Raw genomic sequence first — 23,543 nt, 5'->3', positions numbered from 1 at the left:
TTCGAGACAGGGATTCTCTGCGTAATAGCCCTAGCTTTCCTGGAACTCCATTTGTATACCAGGCTGGCCTTGAACTCACAGAAATCTACCTGCCTCTATCCCACCCTATTGCTGGGATTAAAGGTGTGCCACCTCTCTCGGCCAGCCAGCTTTTTTCCAAAAAGGGTATGGCTGTCTTTTTCCCTCCTGTACATCATCTCCCAGCAGCTGCAGAGATTTAGTGTGTCTGCCCTGGTGTTTTCCTCTCAAAACTTTAATGAAAGAAAGCATCCAGCAAAGTTGGAGGTTAAACTTTCTTTAATCTTCGAACAGTAGAATTTTTTAAGAATCATGTATATGGCCGGGCGGTGGTGGCGCACGCCTTTAATCCCAGCACTCGGGAGGCAGAGCCAGGCGGATCTCTGTGAGTTCGAGGCCAGCCTGGACTACCAAGTGAGTTCCAGGAAAGGCGCAAAGCTACACAGAGAAACCCTGTCTCGAAAAACCAAAAAAAAAAAAAAAAAAAAAAAAAAAAAAAAAAAAAGAATCATGTATATGAATGGAAGGTGGAGGGCACATGCATGCCATTTCATGCATGTGGAGGTCAGTTGACTTTCCAGAGTTGGTTCTCTTCTACCTTGTTGTTTCTGGGCAATGTAGTCCAAGCTAACTGGTCCCAAGCTTCTGGATGTCCAGTCTCACCTCCCATCTCACTGTAAGGGTGCTGGGATTTCAGCTGTGAGCCCCTACAGCCAGCTTTATTATTATTTTGTTTTTATTGGGGGGAGGTTTGTTTTTTTTTTTAAAACAGGGTGTTACTATGTACTTGTCTGCTCTAGAATTCACTGTGTAAACCAGGCTGGCCTTAAACTCATAGGCCTGTTTCTGCTTCCAGAGTGCAGGGATCAGAGATGTGTGCCACCACACCTCATTCTAGTTTCCGATCTCTTAAAAACAAAAAAAAAAAATTGCCAGGTGGTGGTGGAGCACGCCTTTAATCCCAGCACTCCAATGGCAAAGGCGGGTGGATCTCGGTAAGTTTGAGGCCAGCCTGATCTACAAAGCTAGTTCCAGGACAGCCAAGGCTACATAGAGAAACCTTGTCTTGAAATACAAACAAACAAAAAAAGTTTTAGAAAAAAATTCTGTATGTGTGCATACACTTGCCAATCAGGGACAACTGGCAGGAGTTGGTCCACCACGTAGGGACCAGCAGTTGAACTCAGGTTGTCAGGCTTATGCAACAAGCTCTTTTTCCTTGTTCTCACCATCTTAGCAGTCCTGTGGGAAGCTGGGTACACTTCACTTGGTAGAGTACTTGTCTAGTACTTGCAGGACACAAACTGGGTGAAGTGATACACACCTGTAATGTGAGGTAAGAGTGGGAGAATCCCAAGTTCAGTATTATCCTCAGCTACATATCAAGTTAACCTGAAGTAGAGGAGCCCCTAAGAAAGCAAAATACATTTTTATTTATTGCCTGAAGTTCAGGTGATCAAATGTACAGCTTTGCAACTGCTAGGCGAATGTTCTACCACTAAACTACATCCTCAGCACTCTATTAAAGAATCACTTTAATTAAAAAAATTTTAAATGTTTTATATGTTTTGCCTGCATGTATGACTGTGCAGCATGTGTGTGCCTGGTGCTTGAGGAAGTCAGAAGAGGGCATCAGATCCCCTGGGACTAGAGCTATGTGTCATCAGTGGGTGCTGAGAATGGACAACTCTGGAAGAGCAAGTACTCTTAACAGCTAAGCCATCTCTCTAAGCCCAGGATTTATTTACTGTTGTTTTTATTTATGTGTGTGCACTTGAGTGCAGGCTGTGCTTAAGGAAGCCAGAGAAGTCAGATCCCCTGGAGATGGAATAACAACAGGTGGTCGTAAGCAGCGAACATGGTGGGGGTTTTTGTTGTTGTTTTGTTTTTTTTTTGGTTTTTGAGACAGGGTTTCTCCTTGTAGTTTTGGTGCCTGTCCTGGATCTTGCTCTGTAGACCAGGCTGGCCTTGAACTCAGAGATCCACCTGGTTCTGCCTCCCAAGTGCTGGGATTAAAGGCACGTGCTACCGCCGCCCAGCCAACATGGTCCTGTGCAAGGTCAGCAAAGGCTCTTAACCACTGAGCCATCTCTCTATCCCTTATTTTTTAATTCCAGAAGGGAGATTACTGCATGAGAACAGGGATGTACACATCCACACCTCTTCCTTTCAGGGTTCAATACTGCTGCTGCTGCTTGGAAAAGAAAATCCTTTGGGACTAAGCTGTAAAAGCCAGATGGATGGAACTGGGGTTGCCATGGCAACTCCACCTGAGGATCCTGACCCTGCTGAGTCTCTCCGTTATGTTGACATTCAGTGTGGTTTCCATGCTTGAACACCAACGTGTCCGTCCATCTTTGGAAGTGGAGCCATTCCCGAAGGCACTGGATGCTGGCTGATACTGCTCACATTTATATGTCTAGATAACTATCGGCCACTTGAAGAAGGCAAGAGAGGATGGAGGAAGGCCCAAGGCTGTCAGGGCAATATCAGATCTAGTGAGGCTGTATATAATCTGCCTGGAGTTTATTTGCTCCCATCTGGAATAGAGGTAAGGGCTCAGGAAGGCGGTAATGAGATCCACATTTACCACAGACAAAAGGTGGTTACTGTGGATGCCATCTGGGATGGATCACTGCTGAGACATTCTGTCCTCAGAACAAAGCTACTTCGGCACTAAAGGGGACCTGAGCTCAGGATAAGGGCCCTGTTGCCTCGAGCCAGTTAACCTTAACAAGCCCTGGTTATCCTTTACCTTAAGGCATCTTAATACTATACAGAGAATTCTACCCTTTAATGATCAGATTTACATTTTCACAAGTTTGGCTCCTCATAACACACGCCTGTTTGGACAGATGGCCAGTCCCAAGAGTAGGCATCCGACACTGTAAAAGTTAGTCCTCGGCTATATGTCAAGTCAACTAACCAAGTAAGAGCCCCCACAGGTATCCCACTGGATGAGACCTAAGAAATTTCCATTAAACCCTATAAAGAGCTTTTCATCTCTCCCTCTCTCCCCAGTTAACACTGGGGACACATTATGTCAGGTGCAACCCTTGAATCACCCCAACCCCCACTTTGGTGATATCTCTCATTAAATCTTCCATTTGTATCAGTCTGGTCTTCGGTGAATTCATTCAGCCAGTACATTACTGGGCAACCAACATGGTCCCCAGCACAGAAGCATCCTCTCACTCCCCTGATACCTAATGCCTGGAACAAATAAATGCTTTATTTTAATCAGGTGGTGGTGACAGCACACCCCTTCAATCCCAGCACTTGGGAGGCAGAGGCAGGCAGATCTCTGAGTTTAAGGCCAGCCTGGTCTACAGAGTAAATTCCAGGACAGTCTCAAAAAAACGAAAGGAAAAAGAAATTGCTTTATTTCAGACACTAGACAGGCATGTTGGTGCATTCATGTCATTACAACCTTGGGAGCATGGGGCAAGAGAATCTGTTCAAGGCCAGCCTGGGGTACAGTGTGAGGTCCTATCTCAAAACCAAAAATCCAGTTCCATTATATCATTACCTGTATGCCCTTAGACACAGTAGTTCACTTCTCTGATCAGTTTCACAAGGTTGTAAAGCACTGTAAGTCTATTTCATGGAATTGTGACATAATGTGTTAAAGGAATTTGTATGTTTTGGGCACAAAGCACTTAATGACTATCCTGGGGCCAATTCAAGAGGTGCTAACTTCCATGGGGCTGAGCAGTTAAAAGCACTTACTACTCTACCCAAACATGCATGTCAGTGGTTCACAACCACCTTCAACTTCAGCTCCAAGGGAATCCTACACCTTGGCCTCTCTGCAGACATCTGCAGTCTTGCAGACACACATGCATAAATATAATGATTATAAAATATTTAAAATGGGCTGGAGAGATGGCTCAGCAGTTAAGAGCACTGACTGTTCTTCCAGAAGACCTAGGTTCAATTTCCAGCACCCACATGGCAGCTCACAACTGGACTGAACAGAATTTGACATAAGGCTTCCAGAGACCCCCTCAGGGCCTTACCCAGTGGCAAAGGCAAAGGATTACCTTGTCTGTCACTTGTTGAGCTACATTCATTAGTCCAACGTCTGTCTTTGCCACACCTGCATAATCCAGAAGGGAGGGGCATTCTTTTGGGATTATACCTTGAGAAAACATTGTTTCTGTTTTTTTGTTTGTTTTTTTGTTATTGTTGTTTTTTGTTTGTTTTGTTTTTCCAGACAGGGTTTCTCTGTATAGCCCTGACTGTCCTGGTGAACTCTCTTTGGTAGACCAGGCTGGCCTCAAACTCACTGAGATCTACCTCCTCTGCCTCCCAAGTGCTGGGATTAAAGGTGTGCGCCACCCCTGCCCTGAAAACATTGTTTCTAAGCACGCCCTGTTTATAATCCCTTTTTAGATGACCTTGTTTACAGCAATTGAAACATTTGACATTACTGTTTTTCTTCAAACTTCTAGAAATCACTTCTCCTATCCAAGGATCATGATTATGAGAGTCAATATTGATTGTATCTCGGATCCATTCCTCCAAGGGTGCTGATCTTTTGCCTTTAACAGCCTAATTATCCTTTTGCATTATGCATTAGCATTTTCAAAAACCAGAGATTCAACTATTATTTGTCTAGCTTCTGAATGTGTTATTGTTCTATTTACTGCTGAAGTCAATCTTTGTAAGAAATCAGTGAAGGTTTCTTTTTTGGGCCCTGTATAACTTTTGTAAAAGACTCAATTACAGACAGTTGTGAGCTGGGAATTGAACCCGGGTCCTCTGAAGGGCAACCAGTGCTCTTATCCGCTGGGCCATCTCTCCAGCCCCCATAGTGCCTTTCTTTACCATGTTCTGACATCATTCTGGACGCTTCAGCATTTTAATTTATTTGCTTTTTTATTGTTGTTGTTATGATTGTGATTATTAAGATAGGGTCTCACTGTGTAGTCCTGGCTGACCTGGAACTCTTTGTAGATCTGATTGTCTCTAGATCCCTAGAGCTGATATTAAAGGCATGAGTCACCACACCCAGCAGCATCAGCTCTTTAGTTTCTGAACCTCAACACAATTAACATTGGGGCCATATTATGTAAGATGCAATCCTTGAGCAACTGGCCCCACAGCCCTTAAAATAAACCAGGAATGACCTTGTACAACCACAATCTTTACACTTGGAATTCAAAGCCAGCCTAGGGTACACAGTAGTACAAGTGCTAGCACGGGTTATATGAGAACCCATCTCAAAAGCAAATAAATAACAACGATAATAATAAAGCTCTTATTCCTACCAAGAGAAGACGACATTTCCATGAGAGCCAAAAACCTTTTATGGTTAGAACACAGATTAAAAGTCTGAGAGCACAGCTCAGCTGGAAGAAGCACACGCAGTCTTCTGGGGACAAGGGACCTTCCTTGCCTCCCTAACAGCAGCCAGACTGAACTTTTAGACAGTGTACCAAGTAGGAAAGTCACGTTCTCTAATCAGGACCAAACAAGGCTGGAGGCTCCCTTACTCAGCTCACAAGTCCTATAAAACCAGGAAAAACATTATCAATTAGATACCGAGCTCTCCAGCAGCAGCAAAACTATAGATTTCCCACCCTAAGGACATATGTTTTGGACTTTCAAGAGAATAGGATGAGAACTTTTTATGTCTCTAACATAACATTAAATCCTACAGTCACCCCCCTCTCCTGCACACCCCTTCTTCAGAAGAGTCCCAGCACCCATGTCAGACACTCACCCAAGTAATCGTCCATCAGAGAGCCAATAGCAAACTGTAAGAATGGAAAGAAGGGAGGTGAGGTCAAGGCAAGCAAGGATATCCTCTACCCACCCCACCCCGGTCCAAGCCTTCTGTCATCCATTCCCTTTTCATGGAAAAATAGCACAGAAACTCCAAACAACTGTGGATGGCAAGAAATCAACAACTCTTGGGCCAGTGAAATGGCTCAGATAGTAAAAGCTGCACGAGCCTGATGACCTGAGTCTCATCCCCAAAACCTACAGCAGCAGGAGAGAACCTGAAAGCTGACTGTCACACTGTGGTGAGTGTGTGTGTTCACACACATCCACATAAATAATACAACTTTAAAAAAATACTAAAATAGTAAATTTTTTAAAAAGAATGGGTTTGGGGATTTAGTTCAGTGGTAGAGCGCTTGCCTAGCAAGCGCAAGGCCCTGGGTTCGGTCCTCAACTTGGGGGGTGGGAGGGGGGGATGGTGGACAGAAAAAAAGAAAAGAAGAAATCAACAGCTCTCAGCTCGGAATGATGGTACTGGCCTACCACTTGGGAAAAAAAAAAAATAATCTTACCACTTGGAAAACTGAGGTAGGAGGATCATGAGTTCCAGGCCAGTTTGGGCTATATCATCAAGACCCTGTCTCAAAATCAACCAAGCAAGCAACCAAACATATAATAGCTTCAGACCTGGCCAGTACAGGCAAGAAGTGAGGCAAGAGACTCACAATGTCATTCTTGTCCACACGTGTCCCCACAATCTTCAAGCGGATCTCATCATCCTGCTGAATCACAATGTCCTGTGGAATGGACAGAAGCATGTACTCAAGCATACTCAGGCCCACAAGTCTCAGTAGGTCTTATCCTCTCTTCCCTCTCACTCACCTCATCCATTGTCTTGTAACAAGGTGGGTTGGAATTTGGATCGAACTCCATCTCTGATGGGATGGACTAGAAGGAAATGGCCAGGATTAGCACTTCACTTCAAAAGACTTTGTCAACAGAAGATAGCCATGAATAGTGTCTCCTCCTGGGCCCCACCGAGTAGGTACAGACTTACATGTCTAGAGATGAAGCAAGACATGGGCCCAATTTCTGTGAAAAGTCCAACCTAGGAGAAAAATGAGTGATCACACTACAAAGGCTTTCAGGGACTAATTTTCCACCTTTATCTGATTTCTAATCTTTTTATTCATGTTTCATAACAGTCTGAATTGTAGCATTCGTTTTCATTTCTTTCTCACTGTAACCTTTCATTTCTTTATGTAAGAAGTCTTTTTCTGTCCCACCAGCCAGCTCCCAAATACCGACACAGAGGCTTATTATAACTTAGGAAAGCTTGGCCTTAGCTAGGCTTTTTTTTTTTGTTTTGTTTTTTTTGTTTTTCGAGACAGAATTTCTCTGTGTAACAGTCCTGGCTGCCCTGGAACTCACTTTATAGACCAGGCTGGCCTTGAACTCAGAAATCTGCCTGCCTCTGCCTCCCAAGTGGTGGGATTAAAGGCGTGCACCACGACTACCCAGCTGCTTTGGCTTGTTTTTAACTAGCTCTTATAACTTAACCCATTTCTATTAATCTATGTTTTACCATGTGGCTTTTTACCTTTCTTTCATTCTATATGTCTGACTCCCTCCCTGTCTTGTTGGTGTCTTGCTGGCATAATTCATGTGCCTACATCATCCTCACCTTCTCTTTCCCCAGAAATCCCACCTGTCCTACCTGCCTAGCTATTGGCCATTCAGCTTTTTATTATACCAATCACAGCAATACATCTTCACAGTGTACAAATATTTCATAACATCTTTAGATTTTTATTTTATTTTTCATTATTTTTTGTGTTTAAGTATTTGCCTGCTTGCTAATAATAAAGTCTTAGGGTTGAGGACTTAGCAGAATGGTAGAGTGCTTGCCTAACAAGTGTTAAGGCCCTGGGTTTGATCCTCAGTTCTGGGGACAAGGAGAGTGGAGAAAGAAAAAGTCAAGGTGGAGTTTGCACATTACCAGTCCACAGTAACTACTCAATAAAGACTTCTATCATAGGGTGATTACTGATGTTAATTCACAAGACCCCCAAGTTAGATGAGGAATATTACTTGATAGGTAAGGAAACTGAAGGGCCAAACAATGACCAGAGGGACTGAAGAGATGCTCAACCGTTAAAGGCTAAGCTCATAACTGCCGGGGCAGTGGTGGCACACGCCTTTAATGCCAGCACTTGGGAGGCAGAGGTGGTGGATCTCTGTGAGTTCAAGGCCCGCCTGGGCTTCAGAGTGAGTTCCAGGAAAGGCACAAAGCTACACGGAAAAACCCTGTCTCAAAAAAATATAAGAATGCATAAAGCTTTTGCAAAGGACCTGAGTTCAGTTCCTCGTACCCATATCTAGGGACTCACAATCCAGCTCTAAGGGAGCCTGAAACCCTAGCAGCCTCTGAATGTGCCAGCATCCATGGGCATATATTCACACACAGATAAGACACCAGTACAGATAATTAAAAATAAAACCAACCAGCCAGGCGTAGTGGCTTACACCTTTAATTCTAGCACATGGGAGGCAGAGGCAGGTGGATCTCTGTGACTTTGAGGCCAGCCTGGTCTACAGAGCGAGTTCCAGGACAGCCAGGGTTATAGAGAAACTCTGTCTCTATAAATAAATAAATCTTAACAACAACAACAACAACAATAAAAGACTTAAGACAATTAGTAAGTGGACTGGGGACTGTACCATGACCTTAGGAACCACCCCATAACCTTTCAATGAATGTTTTTACCTTGTTGACCTGAGTGACCACAGCATCCACCACTTCACCTTTAAATGGCCGGAAAACAATAGCCTTGTACTTAACTGGATAAAGAACAAAACCTCGGCCTGGCTGGATCACACCAGCACCAATATTGTCAATGGTGGTGACAGCAATTACAAAGCCATACCTGCAAGAAGAATGAAATAACACAGCTACTGTATGTGAAGATCCTCTAAAAAGCCACCAGCAACATCAGTCTGAGTGTGTGTGTTTGTGTGTGTGTGTTTGTGTGTGTGTGTGTGTGTGTGTGTGATGGAACCTCTGTTCAAAGAGCTCAATGGCCAAGAGAAAGACAGAACACAGATCAGTACCTGTAAAGCAAATGATGCTCTCATAATTGTACAAGAAATGTCCAAGAAGGGCCAGATGTGCTGACATACACCTATTAGGAGAATTGTTCAGAGTCGCAGGCTAGCCTGAGACAACACAGTGAAACAGGTCTTTCAAAAAACTACAAATGGCAATGGGCTGGAGAGATAGCTCAGCGGCTAAGAGCATTGGCTGCTCTCCCAGAGATCCTCAGTTCAATTCTCAGCAACCATATGGTGGCTCACAACCATCTACAATGAGATCTGGTGCCATCTTCAGGCATGCAGGCATATATGTAAACTCTACATAACAAATCTTTTAAAAAAAAAAAATACAAACAAGGCTGTGGTGACGACAGAAGCCTATAATTCCAGCACTGAGAGGCAGGCAGATCTCTGAGTTAGAGGCCAGCCTGGTCTACACAGTGAGGATATCACAAAAACCAAAAACATCTGCATAATAACTGTCTGAGCTCACATTAGGGATGGAATTTTGTTATCCAACTTTGCAGAGGGCCCAAAGGCTGCCACAGGTGCCTGGAAGGGTGAAAAGGTTCCTCAGAATGAGTGTCAAGCCCTGAGAGGAGGAGGAGTTGGGTAGGGGTTACGGCTAGGGTCATTGTCCGTGTATTCAGCAGACAACACGGTGAGCGCGACACTCACTTCCCGGTGCAGGTCCCCTCCACCTCGGTGAAGAGCTTCTGCTTCACGGTGTTGAGTAAATTGGGACCGAAGTAGCGTGGATGCAGCAGGATCTCGTGCTCCAGGGAAATCTGCAGAGAAAGGGGGATGGAGACTCGGCCAAACGCATTGAGATCAAGAGGCGACTAGTCGGTCCTTCCCGGTCTCCTGGCTCCTCCTGCCCCTGCCCTCGCCGCCACCCGCGTCCAGCTCACGTGGTAAAACATCTTCCGCAGAAGTGTGGACCTCAGAGCCCCGCACTCCGCGCTCAAGAACCTCACCGGAAGCACTTGCAGATGTCTCACCTCTGCTTCCCAGTCGCTTCCGCGGATCTTACTGAGTCTTAGCGTCATGGGCGGAGATCCATGAAGCCCCGCCCCTCAAGCCTGCCCATCAGCGCTCACACTTCCCACCAACCAAGAGCAAGTTCCAGGACAGCTCGAACTACACAGAGAAACACTGTCCCGAAAAACCAAACCAACCAACCAAACAAACAAAAAGATAGTTTATTATAGGCGTGGCTGGTGCCCCACCCCCTTAAACCCAGCAGAGGCAGACATTTCTCTGTGAATTGGAGGCTAGCCTGCTGTACACGGAATTCCAGGACAACCAGGGCTGTGTAGGTAAACCCTGTCTCATAAAACAACAACAAAAAGAGTTCATTATTAAAGAAAGATGAAACAAAGTGCTAAAAAAAGCAAAAGTTCCAGGACAGCCAGGGCTACACAGAAAAACCCTGTCTCAAAAAAGCAAAAACAAAGTATATTCATTCAGCAAATATTTGAAGACTGATTTACTTAGTTATTTATTGGTTTTTGTTTTATTATTTGTTTGTTTATTTTTGGTTTTTCCAGGCAGGGTTTCTCTGTATAACAGTCCTGGCTGTCCTGGAACTCTCTTTGTAGACCAGGCTGGCCTTCAACTCACTGAGATCTGCCTGTCTCTGCCTCCAAGTGCTAAAAGCATGCGCCATCACTGCCCAGCTTATTTTTGGTTTTATGAGACAGGGGTTTCTCTGTGTAACAGCTCTGGCTGTCCTGGAACCTGCTTTGTAGACCAGGCTGGCCTTGAACACCAGAGATCCCTGTCTCTGCTCCCAAGTGCTGGAATTAAAGCCGCCACTACCACCTGGCTTTAAATTTTATTTTAATTGTGCAGATCTGGGAAATGTCTCTGAGGGTAAAGGTCCTGTCAAGTGAGACAACAAAAGTTGAATCCCTGAAACCTACTTGGTAGAAAAGGTAAACAGACTCCCACAAGTCCTCTGACCTTCACAGGCACACCCCCCCTCCACCAAAAATAATTAATAAAATGTAATATCTTTTTTAAAAATTGATTTTGCAGAGCTGGAGAGATAGCTCAGTGGAAAGAACATTTGTTGTGCTAGGCAGTGGTGGCGCACGCCTTTAATCCCAGCACTTAGGAAACAGAGGCAGGCAGATCTCTGTCAGTTCAAAGACAGCCTGGTCTACAAAGTGAGTTCCAGGGCAGCCAGAGAAACCCTGTCTTGAAAATCAAAAACAAAAAGAACATTTGTTGCTCTTTTTTTTTTTAATTTCAATTATGTATTTTATTCAACAAAGTGTGTGTTAAATATTACCATTTAGACATACAATCAGCACAAATATTGTAGAGATACTTTACAATCACTCTTTTTTTTTAATGCTGAATGTTGTTTATTGAAGGAGGGAGGAGGTCTTAAATACAGGCTTACAGCACAATGGGAGAACCCCGGAGGGCAGAAGTTCACTACCGATGTTTTACAATCTAGCATCTAAGCTGTTAATGCCCATTATGCAGGATACATAGACAAGGAACTTCCCTTAAGCATTCAGGAGGGTGAAACCGGGGAGGGAATTAGCATAGGGAGGATATCAAGGTCAAGGTCAGCAAGCAAGGCAACAGTTATCCAAAATAGGGGCCAGGGCCCCTTTTACTAATAAATGAGTTTCTGACTTAGGTTGCATGGGACGTCACCAGGTCACCTTACCCGTCATGGAGACGCCTGCCCAGGCCACACAGGCACTCTGTCTTAGGTAGGTGAGTGCCCCCCAGACATTACCGGTCTCTGAATACTCATTATCATCATTTGTTGCTCTTTTGGTTTTTTGAGACAGGGTTTCTCTGTGTAGCTTTGTGCCTGTCCTAGAACTCACTTGGTAGCCCAGGCTGGCCTCGAACTCACAGAGATCCGCCTGGCTCTGCCTCCCGAGTGCTGGGATTAAAGGCGTGTGCCACCACCGCCCGGCCATTTGTTGCTCTTATAGAGGACCCAGGTTTGATTCCCAGCTCACAACCATTTGCAAGTTCAATTCCAAGTGATCAGATGCCTTCTTTGAGTTCCTTGGGCACCCACATGCTGCACATATATATACATACATGTGAAATATTTACACACATTTAAAAGAACTTAAACTTTTAAATTTTATTTTAGTGGCTGAAGAAATGGTTCAGTAGTTAAGAACACTTACTGCTCTTGTAGAGGTCCAGGGTTCAATTCCCAGCATCCACAGGGTGGCTCACAACCTTCTGTAACACCTGTTCCAGAACATCTGATACCCTCTTCCAGCTTCCTTCAGTACTGCATGCAAGTGGTGCACAGGCATACATGCAGGCAGAACACCCATGCACATAAAGTAAAAATAAAGGTAAGTTAGCAGGAGAGATTGCTCAACAGCTGGAGCGCTGGTTATTCTTTTTTTTTTTTTTTTTTTTTTGGTTTTTCGAGACAGGGTTTCTCTGTGTAGCTTTGTGCCTTTCCTGGAACTCACTTGGTAGCCCAGGCTGGCCTCGAACTCACAGAGATCCGCCTGGCTCTGCCTCCCGAGTGCTGAGATTAAAGGCGTGCGCCACCAACGCCCGGCTGGTTATTCTTTCAAAGGATCCAGGTTTGAGTCCCAATACAAACATGGCAGCCCAACCCCTATAACTTCAGTCTAGAGAAGAGAACAAGTTCCATGACAGCCAGGGCTACACAGAGACGGTTAAAAAACTTTTCTAAACGTTAAAAAATTTTAATACACACAGAGTCAATATTGGGTGAAATAATAAATGCCTGATGAAGACTTTCCAGTTCAGTCCCACACTCCTGTAATGAGCCCCATCCATGCTCTGTGAGCAAGCCAGATCAACTCATTGGTTTTTCAGGATGTACTTTGGCTTCTCATCAGGGCTGTATAAAGAAGGAGTATAGGAGGCCAAGCCATTGTGGTGGCACATGAGTATAATCCCACTACTTAGGAGGCAGATGCAGGCAGATCTCTGTGAGTGGAAGGCCAGCATGATCTACAGAGCTAGTTACAGGACAGCCAGGGAGAAATAGACATAGAGGGGCTCTGCCTAGAAAAAAAAAGGTTGAGTTTTCAGGTTATGAACAACTGACCTGTTCCAAAGCTGTGTTTTGACTAATATATATTCTTCTGTTTCAGGTTTAATCTGGACCAAAAAAAGCCAGAGCATTGCCAGAGACTATCATTTTTGCCTGAAAAGTATGTAGATGGAACCTCAGAGCTTAGAAGAGCTCTCAAAGTGTGGTGTGGAGAAGAAATATTCATGAGATTGGGAAATCCTCTTCAAACTGCCTATCTGTGAGATAAGGTTTTCTTTCTTTTTTTTTTTTTAAGGAAGTTTATTTATTTATTATGTATACAGAAGAGGGTGCCAGATCTCATTACAGATGGTTGTGAGCCACCATGTGGTTGCTGGGAATTGAACTCAGGACCTCTGGAAGAGCAGTCAGTGCTCTTAACCTCTGAGCCATCTCTCCAGCCCCGAGATCAGGTTTTCTTTATATGCTTCAGTCGAAACAATAAACCATAATAACTCAGAAACAAATGCAAGAATCTGTCTACCATTTTGTTGTTCTATTTGCACTACACATTTCTTGGTTTGGACAAATATATTTACTTTCTATAAAAAAAAATAAAAGATGTTAGCCATGCCTAGCCATGCCCTAGGGTGATCTTTGTGAGTTGAGGTCAGCCTGGCCTACATACTAAGTTCCAGGACATCCAGGGCTACAAAGAGAAACCCTGTCTCAAAAATCCAAAATAAATAAACAAATAAACAAATGATGTTGTGGCTACAGCAACTGTAGCTCAGTGACTGTTGTGAGACATTATTTCGGGGGAGATCTAAACAAACATCTACTTTCTCCCAGATAAGGAATCAAGTACAAATCAAAATTCCAACTTCGTAGACAAACACATTTTATTTGGGCTATTTACAGAAGCAGAAATGACTCACAGCTATATCGCTAAAAGCCTGCCCCAGAATCAGTGATGGCTTTCCACATTTGAAACATTTGAAGAGTATCTATTCCAGGGACCTTAGCTGGTCTGAGACTCTTCCAAGCATCTCTGCTAGCCTCTTCTAGGCCTCTCAACTTACCTGAGAGTGTGGATCAGCAGTCCTTACTACTTACATAAGGTTGAGGAAGGAGAGGGCGAATACATTTAAACAGTTTCAGGTTGCTTCCTTCCTAATTTTAGGAGCTTACCTGCAGGATAGAATGCTTCATTTCCCTTTAGTTGACAGTGGTTCTCAACCTCCCTAATCCTTTGACCCTTTAAGTTCCTCATGTTATGGTGACCTCCAACCATAAAGTTATTTTTGTTGCTACTTTACAACTGTAAATTTGCTACTGTTAGTGGTGGCACACGCCTTTAATCCCAGCACTCGGGAGGCAGAGCCAGGAGGATCTCTGTGAGTTCAAGGCCAGCCTGGACTACCAAGTGAGTTCCAGGAAAGGTGCAAAGCTACACAGAGAAACCGTCTCAAAACAAACAAACAAACAAAAAAATTTGCTACTGTTAAGAATTGTAATGAAAATACCTGATATGTCTGGTGATATATTGTGCACCCCAATACAACTTATCTGGGTTTCAGAGGACAGAGCCAGCCACTAGATTAGACATAAAGGCCAAACAGTGATGGCACATACCTTTAATACTTGCACTCAGGAGGCAGAGATCTATTTGGATCTCTGTGAGTTACTGACCAATCAGCAACACATTTGACATACAGACCATCCCACAGCAGGCCACACTGGAAACAGAGCCAGGCAGTGGTGGCACACACCTTTAATCCCAGTACTGGGAAGCACACACCACCTTTAATCCCAGGAAATGACATGGCTGGGCAAAGAAAGGTATGTAAGTCATGAGGAAACAGGAACTAAAGCAGTTCAGCTGAGATGATTTTGGGTGAAGACTCAGAGGATTTCAGTCAGAGGATTTGTGGAGTTGGTAAGGAACTAGGTGGTGGCTGTGGCTTTTTCTGCTTCTCTGATCTTTCAGCTTTTACTCCTATATGTGGTACTGGGTTTTTTATTAAAAGACCATCTAAGATTTGAACAACAGGGCTCTCGACCCACAGGTTGAGAAGCACTGCTTTAGCACATCCTAAGTCTCAACGAACCTCTCTCCAAGATAGTATGTTTTGTTTTGTTTTTTTTTTTTTGGTTTTTCGAGACAGGGTTTCTCTGTGTAGCTTTGCGCCTTTCCTGGAACTCACTTGGTAGCCCAGGCTGGCCTCGAACTCACAGAGATCCGCCTGGCTCTGCCTCCCGAGTGCTGGGATTAAAGGCGTGCGCCACCACCGCCCGGCAAGATAGTATGTTTTATCTTGGAGGAAACTACTACACAATAGTTATAGAGGGCATTTTTTGTATGAGCAAGGCAAGTAGGACCCTGTGTTCAATTCCCAGCAAGAGAGAAAGCAAAAGTGAGAGATTAAGATTACTCTTGGGGTGTTGGTGGTCCACACCTTAATCCCAGTACTCAGGAAGCAAATGCAGATGTATCTCTGAGTTCAAGGCCAGCCTGGTGTACAGTACAAGTTCCAGGCCAGTAAGCATGCATTGGGCTTACTGTCATTCCTCTTTGGGGGACAGGGTCTTATTATGTAGCCATGGATGGCCTGAGATTTGCTTTATAAACTAGGCTTGCCATGAGCTTTTGACAATCTCCTGTCTTTGCTTCTGAAGTCCTGGGACTACATGCCACAAAGCGATGCTTGGTGTGGAATGACAGGTACTGACACTCTCCTGAAAACTTTGTGAAATACACATTTGCCAGGGGCAGACAAGAGACAGGGATTACCCTGCTCTACAACCCTTTCCTCTGGGAATCGAGGGGCTCTCAAAAAATTTTCAAGTTATTTGGGGTGGTGAACACCTGTAATCCCAGGATTTGGAAAGTAGAAAGAAGATCAGGAGTGCAAAGTCATTCTTGGCTACAATAGCACATGTGAGGACAGCCTGTGCTAAGTGAGGCCCTGTCTTAAAAAAAAAAAAAAGGAAAAAGGTTTGGGGGAGAATTGTCCAGCAGTAACCATCTTTGACAGCTGTGATGGTACCTGCCTACAGTTCCAGAAGGTGAGGTACAGGCAGGAGCATACCAAGTTCCAGGTCAGACTGGGCTATATGGGGGCATTCTATTTCAAGCACAAAAGAAGTAGCTACACTGGAAAGAAAAAGAAAAAAAGGAAAGAAGGAAGGAAGGAAGAAAGAAAAAAGAAAAGAAAAGAGAAAGAAAGAAAAAAAGCCCTCCATTCTTGGGACTATTCATTTTGAAGGGCTCACTGTGCAGCTCAGGCCAGCCTGGAACTCACTGTATTGACTAGGCTGGCTTTTAACTCACAGAGTTCTGCCTGCCTCTGCTTTCCAGGTGCTGGGATTAGAAGTGCATACCACCTACATCTGGGTTTTATGTCGTCCAGGCTGTCCTGGAACTAGGTAGTTCAGGCTGGCCTTGAAATTCTGATGCTCTGTGTTCTGAATTACTGGTATTGTAAATACCACCACCACATGCGGATAAGGAGACCGCACAAGACTGTCCTCAGAGCCAAACTGACGTCATTTTCAGGACTCTGGCTGGGTCTGCAGGTAGAACATCACCTCAGCTGGGCTTGCTGACTATTGACTTAACCTTATAGGAGGAGAGGTTGTGGACTGTCAAGGGACCCTCACCTGAGTATCCAGCTACTCCCCTCAACCAGTTGTATACAATTCTTCCCTAATAGCGCTTGGCCTGGGATCTCCAGGAGGCACTAAAATATGTAGGTGGAGGGTGACTTGGGTAGGGGGCTCCATCTATGAGGCTATCGGAAAGCTAATACTATGCTGGCTAAACACTTTCCAGTGGGGCTTCTGGGGTGATTTATCCACACTCCTGTAAGTAATTCCTCACCTATGCTCTATGAGTAAGTCCAATAAATTCACTGGAGCCCAAGGGTGAGCTTTGATGGCATAGCACCTTGGTTTATCATTGAGATCTTAGGGAAGAGATTTATAACAACCAAGACATTCTTAGATTCTGTCCAACTCCTGTCCTTTTTACTGGCACTTGCCTAGAGGACAGTCCATCATCTTCACCATAAGTCCTACGGTGTAAATTGAAGTGGTAGTTCCCTGACACCACTACTGAGCCTGGAAATAGTGGGGGATGCTGGAATTTTTGAGGAAGTTCACAAAGTTACCGCCCACTGTTTTCGGCAGTCTGGTGTAGACCTGGGCCTACATGTTACACACCAGTTTATTGTGTCTCTCCTTCTAAGAACTCTGCCGCAAGAACGCGTTATTTACTCTCGCATACACTGCGCAGGTGCTAACCTCGCGCCCCATCCAGGCGCGTAATCTTTCCACGGGAAACAGGTAAGTGAAGAAATTCAGCCAATCCTGAGGGCTCTGGGGCAAAGAAGGCGGGACGAGGAGGAAAAGTTTAGGACAGGAGCAACAACCAATCGTGAGCCTCGACGCCTGAACGATGGCAGAGACTGCCCATTTGGAGAAGCCGGTTATCGAGGGGCGGGGCAGTGCACAGTGAGCCAATCCACGACGGGAGAGGGCAAGCTTGAGCCAATTAGGACAGCGAAGGTGGGAAGGGGCGGAGCTTTCCTGGTGGCTGCTAGGTCGTGGGTGAGGGCTCAGCTTTCTCTTCTAGTTCCTACGCTGGGAGTCCTTATCCCTGGAATGCGAGAGGGAGAGGCGCAGGAAGTTCCGGGACCGGGGCGTGAAGGCATCGCCCGGGAAAGCTTGGGCGCGAAAGACAGTCCTAGTTGGATGAGTCACTGGAAGGCACCGGCTGGGACCGAGGAAGCAGAGGCTGGTTAGGAGGCGGGACTTCCGGGGGCAGGGCTTTTTCGAATAGGGGCGGGGACGATTCCTAAGGTTAGGTCTGGGGGGCGGAGCCAACAGATCTTTGGGTGTGACCTGGGAGAAAGAAGGGCAGTTAACTGAAACATGGTTTGGGGGGCATGTGTTGCCAGAGGCCTTGGGTGGCAAGCCCTAGTTAAGGGCTGACGTGGAGGTTGCTGTGGAAGTTACCTGCCCTAACTCACTGTCTTTTCTTACCAGGGAGCTCTTGGTGGGGAACTTTTCTTGGGCACCCTTCCCTTCTTGGGGTGCTATGGAGTTCCCAGAACACAGTCAGCAGCTGCTTCAGAGCCTGCGGGAGCAACGGTCCCAGGGTTTCCTTTGTGACTGCACTGTGATGGTTGGTAGCACGCAGTTCTTGGCCCATCGGGCTGTGCTGGCTTCCTGCAGCCCATTCTTTCAGCTTTTCTACAAGGAGCGGGAATTGGACAAGAGGGATCTGGTGTGTATTCACAATGAGATTGTCACAGCCCCAGCCTTTGGGTTGCTTCTGGACTTCATGTATGCTGGCCAGCTGGCGCTTAGGGGGGATACCCCTCTAGAAGATGTGCTGGCAGCTGCCAGCTACTTGCACATGAATGACATCGTTAAGGTGTGTAAACAACGGTTGCAAGCCCGGGCTCTGGCAGAGGCAGACAGTACCAAGAAGGAAGAGGAAAGCAATCCTGCCAGTATGGAGTTTTTGTCAGGCAGTTCTCGTGGCCCCCAGCCTTTACTGGCATCTGTTGAGCAGTCAGCCCGCTGGAGCAAAGAGGAATGGAAGGGTCCAGCCACTCCCTTACCTATTGCTCATTCGGCAGATGAGCCACCAGTGTCTGGTGGAGCTGACACTACACAACCTAGCATGGAAGTTGACTCACCACATCTGCGAGCACCTCCCCCACCAGTGGCTGACGTCTCTGTCTCTCTTGCCAGCCCCAGTAGCTCTACAGAGACCATTCCTGTAAACTACTTCTCTTCTGGCCTTCCAGCAGTTTCAGTGGAGCCCTTGACTCCTCTTGATGTGGTTCCGGAGAGTCTGAGGGTGGTGGAACCAAGGGATACTGGAGGATCATTGCAAGGCTTCTATCCTCCAGCTCCGGCCCCGCCCCCAGCTCCAGCCCCAGTTCTATCCCAGCCTCCAGCCCCAGTTGAAGCTGAACTGGTCCAGGTGAAAGTAGAAGCTATTGTGATCTCTGATGAGGAAACTGACTTGTCAGAGGAACAGCCTCAGGGACCTGAAGGGCTGTTCCCATCTGGAGGTGCAATGTACGGGGGACAGCCTTCACAGCCAGACACTTTTGAGGAGCCGGGGGCAACAGGACTAGAGGAGATGGGGCCGAGCGACCACTTCCTGCCTCCAGAATCTCATCTACCGTACCATCTGCTGCCAGGTCCAGGGCAATATCATCGAGGACTGGTGACCTCACCCCTGCCTGCACCACCGGCCCTGCATGAGCCACTTTACCCTCCTGAGTATGAAGCAGCTCCAGGGAGCTTTGGGGGTTTTACAGAGGATGTTCCCACCTGCAAGACATGTGGAAAGACCTTCTCGTGTTCTTATACACTGCGACGACACGCCACCGTGCACACACGAGAACGACCCTATGAATGCCGCTATTGCCTACGCAGCTACACACAGTCAGGGGACCTCTACCGCCACATCCGAAAGGCTCACAATGAGGACCTGGCCAAACGCAGCAAACCAGACCCAGAGGCTAGCTCCATTCTAGGGGTGCAGCCCCTCTCTGGCTCCCAAACAACAGAGAGACAAAGCAGTGGTGGTGGAGGACCACCCAAAGATTTTGTACTTGGTCCTAAAAATTAACATCTGGGGAGCATGAACCGATGCCAGGCCTGCTCTTACTTTGTTAAGATGGCCACAGAGAAGGTTGGAGGCATCTCATCATTCCTACGGGGTGGCAGAATGAAGGTTCTTCCCAAGCTGAAGGTGTTTACCCTTTTCTTTGTCCAGCCAGATAAGCAGGACATTATGGGGCAGAGCAGGTCAGCCAGGATTCTCCAAGGGCACTGGGAATTTTTCCTGAGGTGTAACTGCTTCTCATTTCACATTCTGGAACATAAAACTAGCAGTGAAATTATCCCTTTGAACTGGTGTTGGCTGGTTTCTTCCACAAGTCTGCATGTGTTCATGTCTGCCCTCTAGGTCTTTTATTTGACACCTGCATTGGGTAAGCATGTGGGTCTGGTTGCTTATGAGGCAAAAAGTGAAATAGGAAGAGAGTGCAAATAGGGAATCTTACACATGGTTTACTGTAGTTGAACTTGCGTGTTCTGGGCTATACTGGGCACTTCATGTACTCATTTAATTCTTGACAACTTCTGGGGAGTATTAGCTCCACCCCCTTTCAGATACAAAGAAACTTGAGACTCAGGAGGACTCATTCATTTGTTTAGGGTCATAGAGCTGGTTAAGGAGAAAGCTAGGATTTGAACTTGGCTAGTGACTCCAGATAATAATCGTGATGGAACCGAACTGGTTCATAATAATGTTCAAAGCAGGTAGTTAGCCAACAACCAGTTGTTTTCCTTCTTTCTTTTAAAGATTCATTTATTTGCCATGAGGTGGTGGCGCATACCTTTAATCCCAACACTGGGAAGCAGAGGCAGATCTCTGAGTTCCAGGATGGCCAGGGCTACACAGAGAAACCCTGTTTTGAAAAACAAACCAAAATTTATTCTTTTATATGTATGGGTTTTTGGCTCCATGTATGTCTGTGTGGCACATGCATGCCTGTTATCTGCTGAGGCTACAAGAGGGCATTGGATCCTCTGGAACTGGAGTTATGGATGGTTATGAGTCACCATGTGGGTGCTGGGGATTGAACCTGGGTCCTCTTAAAGAACAGCAGGTGATCATAACTACTGAGCCATCTCTCCAGCCCCAGAAGTTGTTTTCTTATTCTTTTGAGCGCTCGGCTTTGTTCCCTTACCTTGTCTCTTCTGCATTGGACCTAGAAGTATCTTTGGTTGGGTGTTTTGACAACAGACACTGTACTGATAACTTGGAAATTTTTGCCTTTTTGTGAATTTGAATTGAGGTCTCTGAAGATGAGAAACTGGTGAGAGAAAACAGTATGCTCTACTGTGAGAGGGACTTTTATGGGATTTTCAATACCTGAGGAGGAACTGAAATGACAGCTGCTTGGGAAAGCTAAGGCAGGAAACCCCATGAGAATTTTATAGTCATCTAAGACCCTTACTTCCAAAGTGTGGGACTGGAGACTGATTGCTCACCTAGCCTGGGACCCTAGGGGTTTGATCCCTAGCACTCCAAAAAGAAAGTAGAGTTGTGATAACAGCAGCCTAAAAAGCTTGAAGCACTCACAAAGTTATATAGGTAGTTTCTGGCAATAGAGATAGTAAAAAAGGAGAGTTTGAAGTGTTGAGTTAGGATATGGGAAAGAGCTCAATGTAAATGAAGCAACTTCCCAGGCTGTGAAGAGTGGAGCTGTAGAGCGGATTAGCCAGGTGCCCTACAAACATCCTCTCTTGGCACACAAAGCCCTAAATGCAAATCAAGCAGGAAGGAAAACTGAAAAAGGTCAAAATAAAAGCAGGCTTTCTTGACTTCTTTGCCCTCCTCTGGGGTCTGTGTCACACTGGGGACTAAGCTCTTCCAGCTGTGCCACTGCTGTTTTTGAGATAGAAGGAGACTTAACAGTGAAGATCTGGCCAGAGAAAGCTCCCTTGATGAGGCATTATGGGAAGCAAGAGTTGATGGTTTTTTGTTTTGTTTTGCTGTTGAGAAAATTCTAAAGCTGGGTACAAGTACAATGGCAGCTACTGATAATCCTAGCCACTTGGCAGGTGAAGGAAGCTAATCTGAGGGGAAAAGGAAGACCCATCTTCCCCGTAATGAAGAATAAATTGTATACTTGTCACACTCCTCTTCCTCCTCTTTGGATCCTTCCTCCCTTCCCTTTTTGGAGACAGGGTCTCTTGTAGCCCAGTCTGGCCCTGAACTTGCCCTCCTTCCTGATCCACTTGCCTTTAGCCCCAAGTTCTGATGTTATAGGCATGTACTACTATGCCTACCTCCTTGGTCTTTTGAGACAGGGTCTTGCTATGTACAACAGGCTAGCCTGAAATTAGATCTTCTGCCTTAGTCTTACAGTACTGTATGTCCAACCAGGTCCAGCTCACATTCCTTAGAGTAACTGTCTACCAATTGTATTTATGCAAATGTATTCTTGCCTTAATTCCTCCAAGAAAGGGCAAAATAAAAATAATAAAATGTATTCTAGGTGAGTGGAGCACCTTTTCCAGTTTTCCTACAGTAAATAGCAAAAAGCCTGTAAGAACTAGTTCCCTTCAAGAGGGTGAGTTTTATAGTTTTTGATTTCTCATTTAAAGAAGTGGGGGGGAAGGGGGACTGTGTTGAAAAAAGTATGTTGCCTCCCAGTACTTGGGAGGCAGAGGCAGGCGTATCACTGTGAGTTCGAGGCCAGCCTGGTCTACAGAGCAAGATCCAGGACAGCCAGGGCTCCAAAACTACACAGAGAAACGCTGTCTCAAAAAAAAAAAAAAAAAAAAAAAAAAAAAAAAAAGAACAACAAAACTATGTTGCCTTAGAATATAAGTTCCTCAAAGTAAGGAACATTGTCCTTACGGAACTGATGTGGATTCTCTAAAACAGCCTGAGTAACAGGCACTACTGGGCTAGTCAGGTCGCAGCCTTTGGCCAATACTTACCTGAAGAGTCAGTGGGAGAATATGTGCCTAGCATGTAGGAAGCCCTGGATTCCATTCTTAGAACAGAAGGAGAAAGAAAAAAACCCATGAATAAGTAAATACACCTCCAATTTTAAAGATGACTGGCACTTGCCAATAGTTCTAGCTACCTCAAAGGCTTAGGCAGAAGGCTCACTTGAGCTCAGTAGATTGGGCTAGCCTGGGCAACTTAAGAACCAAGCCGGGCGGTGGTGGCGCACGCCTTTAATCCCAGCACTCGGGAGGCAGAGGCAGGCGGATCTCTGTGAGTTCGAGGCCAGTCTGGGCTACAGAGTAAGTTCCAGGAAAGGCGCAAAGCTACACAGAGAAACCCTGTCTCGAAAAACCAAAAAAAAAAAAAAAAAAAAAAAGAAGAAGAACCAGTGTGTAAAGAATATAGCTGATGTGCTGGCTCATGCCTATAATCCTAGCACCTGGGAGACTGACACAGGAGGATTCCCATGATGTCAAGGGCAGCAAAGGCTACAGAGACATTAAAAACTTAAAAATATATTAAAATCATTTTGGGGCAGTATTAGGCAAGAGCTCTGTCACAAAGCTACACCCTTAACATATTGACTAAACACTAATATAGGTAATATGTAAATAGAATTTGAGGCAAAACTATGAAGGTGGTGGGTCTCAATTTGGGGGATACAGTCTCAAACTGCCATTTATGTGTGATCCTTCACACACATCACAAAGGCTTTCTCTCCATTCAAAATCTTCAAATCTTCCCTCCACAAACTTCTGAACACAGATGTTTAGGGATCCTCTGTGGCTGACTCAAGATGTAGGCTTGTCAGATCTCTTCAAGACCTGAGTCAAGTTACCTTCCTTTGTCTACTTTTTTGTTCCTTAAAGTCTCTGTGGGGAACTGAACTTCAAAATAAAAGTTGCCATATATGTCTGACCACCAGGTTAATGTTATCTCTTAGGAAGGCTAAGAAAATGATCAGCAAAATAAATTTCTAAGATGGATTGCGAATACCAGTTTTATTTTTCCCTCACTGATGTAGTAGACAGCTTAATTGAATATCAAATTTGTTCACAACAACCAGAAAGCAAAACCAGCTCCAAAGGAGTGAAACATGTGCCAGGATTAGAGCATTTGGGAGGCAGAGGTGGGAGAATCTGT

The 23,543-nt window shown here is 45.4% G+C and overlaps 2 protein-coding genes across 3 annotated transcripts; one reads left to right on the top strand and one right to left on the bottom strand.

Annotated features, from left to right (window-relative positions):
- Nucleotides 1-5,312: 5,312 nt before the first annotated feature.
- Polr2g (RNA polymerase II subunit G) lies at nt 5,313-9,948 on the bottom strand. 2 transcript variants are annotated; one of them, XM_059248545.1, is made up of 8 exons: nt 9,843-9,948; nt 9,520-9,629; nt 8,516-8,675; nt 6,806-6,856; nt 6,631-6,696; nt 6,474-6,545; nt 5,747-5,780; nt 5,313-5,530 (listed from the first exon to the last, which is right to left on the bottom strand). In XM_059248545.1, exons 1-8 carry the CDS (start codon nt 9,888-9,890, stop codon nt 5,517-5,519), a joined length of 555 nt encoding a protein of 184 aa, XP_059104528.1. In that variant the 5' UTR covers nt 9,891-9,948; the 3' UTR covers nt 5,313-5,516. The 2 variants fall into 2 exon arrangements, with proteins under 2 accessions (XP_059104528.1, XP_059104533.1); XM_059248550.1 differs by having other exon boundaries at nt 9,753-9,860.
- Nucleotides 9,949-17,405: 7,457 nt separating this feature from the next.
- Zbtb3 (zinc finger and BTB domain containing 3) lies at nt 17,406-19,773 on the top strand. Its single transcript, XM_059248531.1, has 2 exons — nt 17,406-17,645; nt 17,894-19,773. The coding sequence occupies exon 2, from the start codon at nt 17,946-17,948 to the stop codon at nt 19,497-19,499; it is 1,554 nt and encodes a 517-aa protein (XP_059104514.1). The 5' UTR covers nt 17,406-17,645; nt 17,894-17,945; the 3' UTR covers nt 19,500-19,773.
- Nucleotides 19,774-23,543: the final 3,770 nt, after the last annotated feature.

The sequence above is a fragment of the Peromyscus eremicus genome, chromosome 1 (assembly GCF_949786415.1).
Source record: "Peromyscus eremicus chromosome 1, PerEre_H2_v1, whole genome shotgun sequence".
Taxonomy (NCBI): domain Eukaryota; kingdom Metazoa; phylum Chordata; class Mammalia; order Rodentia; family Cricetidae; genus Peromyscus; species Peromyscus eremicus.
This window is presented reverse-complemented; position numbering and strand designations above follow the sequence as displayed.

Coding starts and splice junctions, on each gene's coding strand:
- Polr2g (XM_059248545.1), bottom strand. CDS start 9,890: ATGACGCTAAGACTCAGTAAGATCCGCGGAAGCGACTGGGAAGCAGAG. Junction 6,546..6,630: donor GTTACAAGACAATGGATGAG/GTGAGTGAGAGG, acceptor TCCATTCCACAG/GACATTGTGATTCAGCAGGA. Junction 5,781..6,473: donor GTGTGGACAAGAATGACATT/GTGAGTCTCTTG, acceptor CCATTCTTACAG/TTTGCTATTGGCTCTCTGAT.
- Zbtb3 (XM_059248531.1), top strand. CDS start 17,946: ATGGAGTTCCCAGAACACAGTCAGCAGCTGCTTCAGAGCCTGCGGGAG.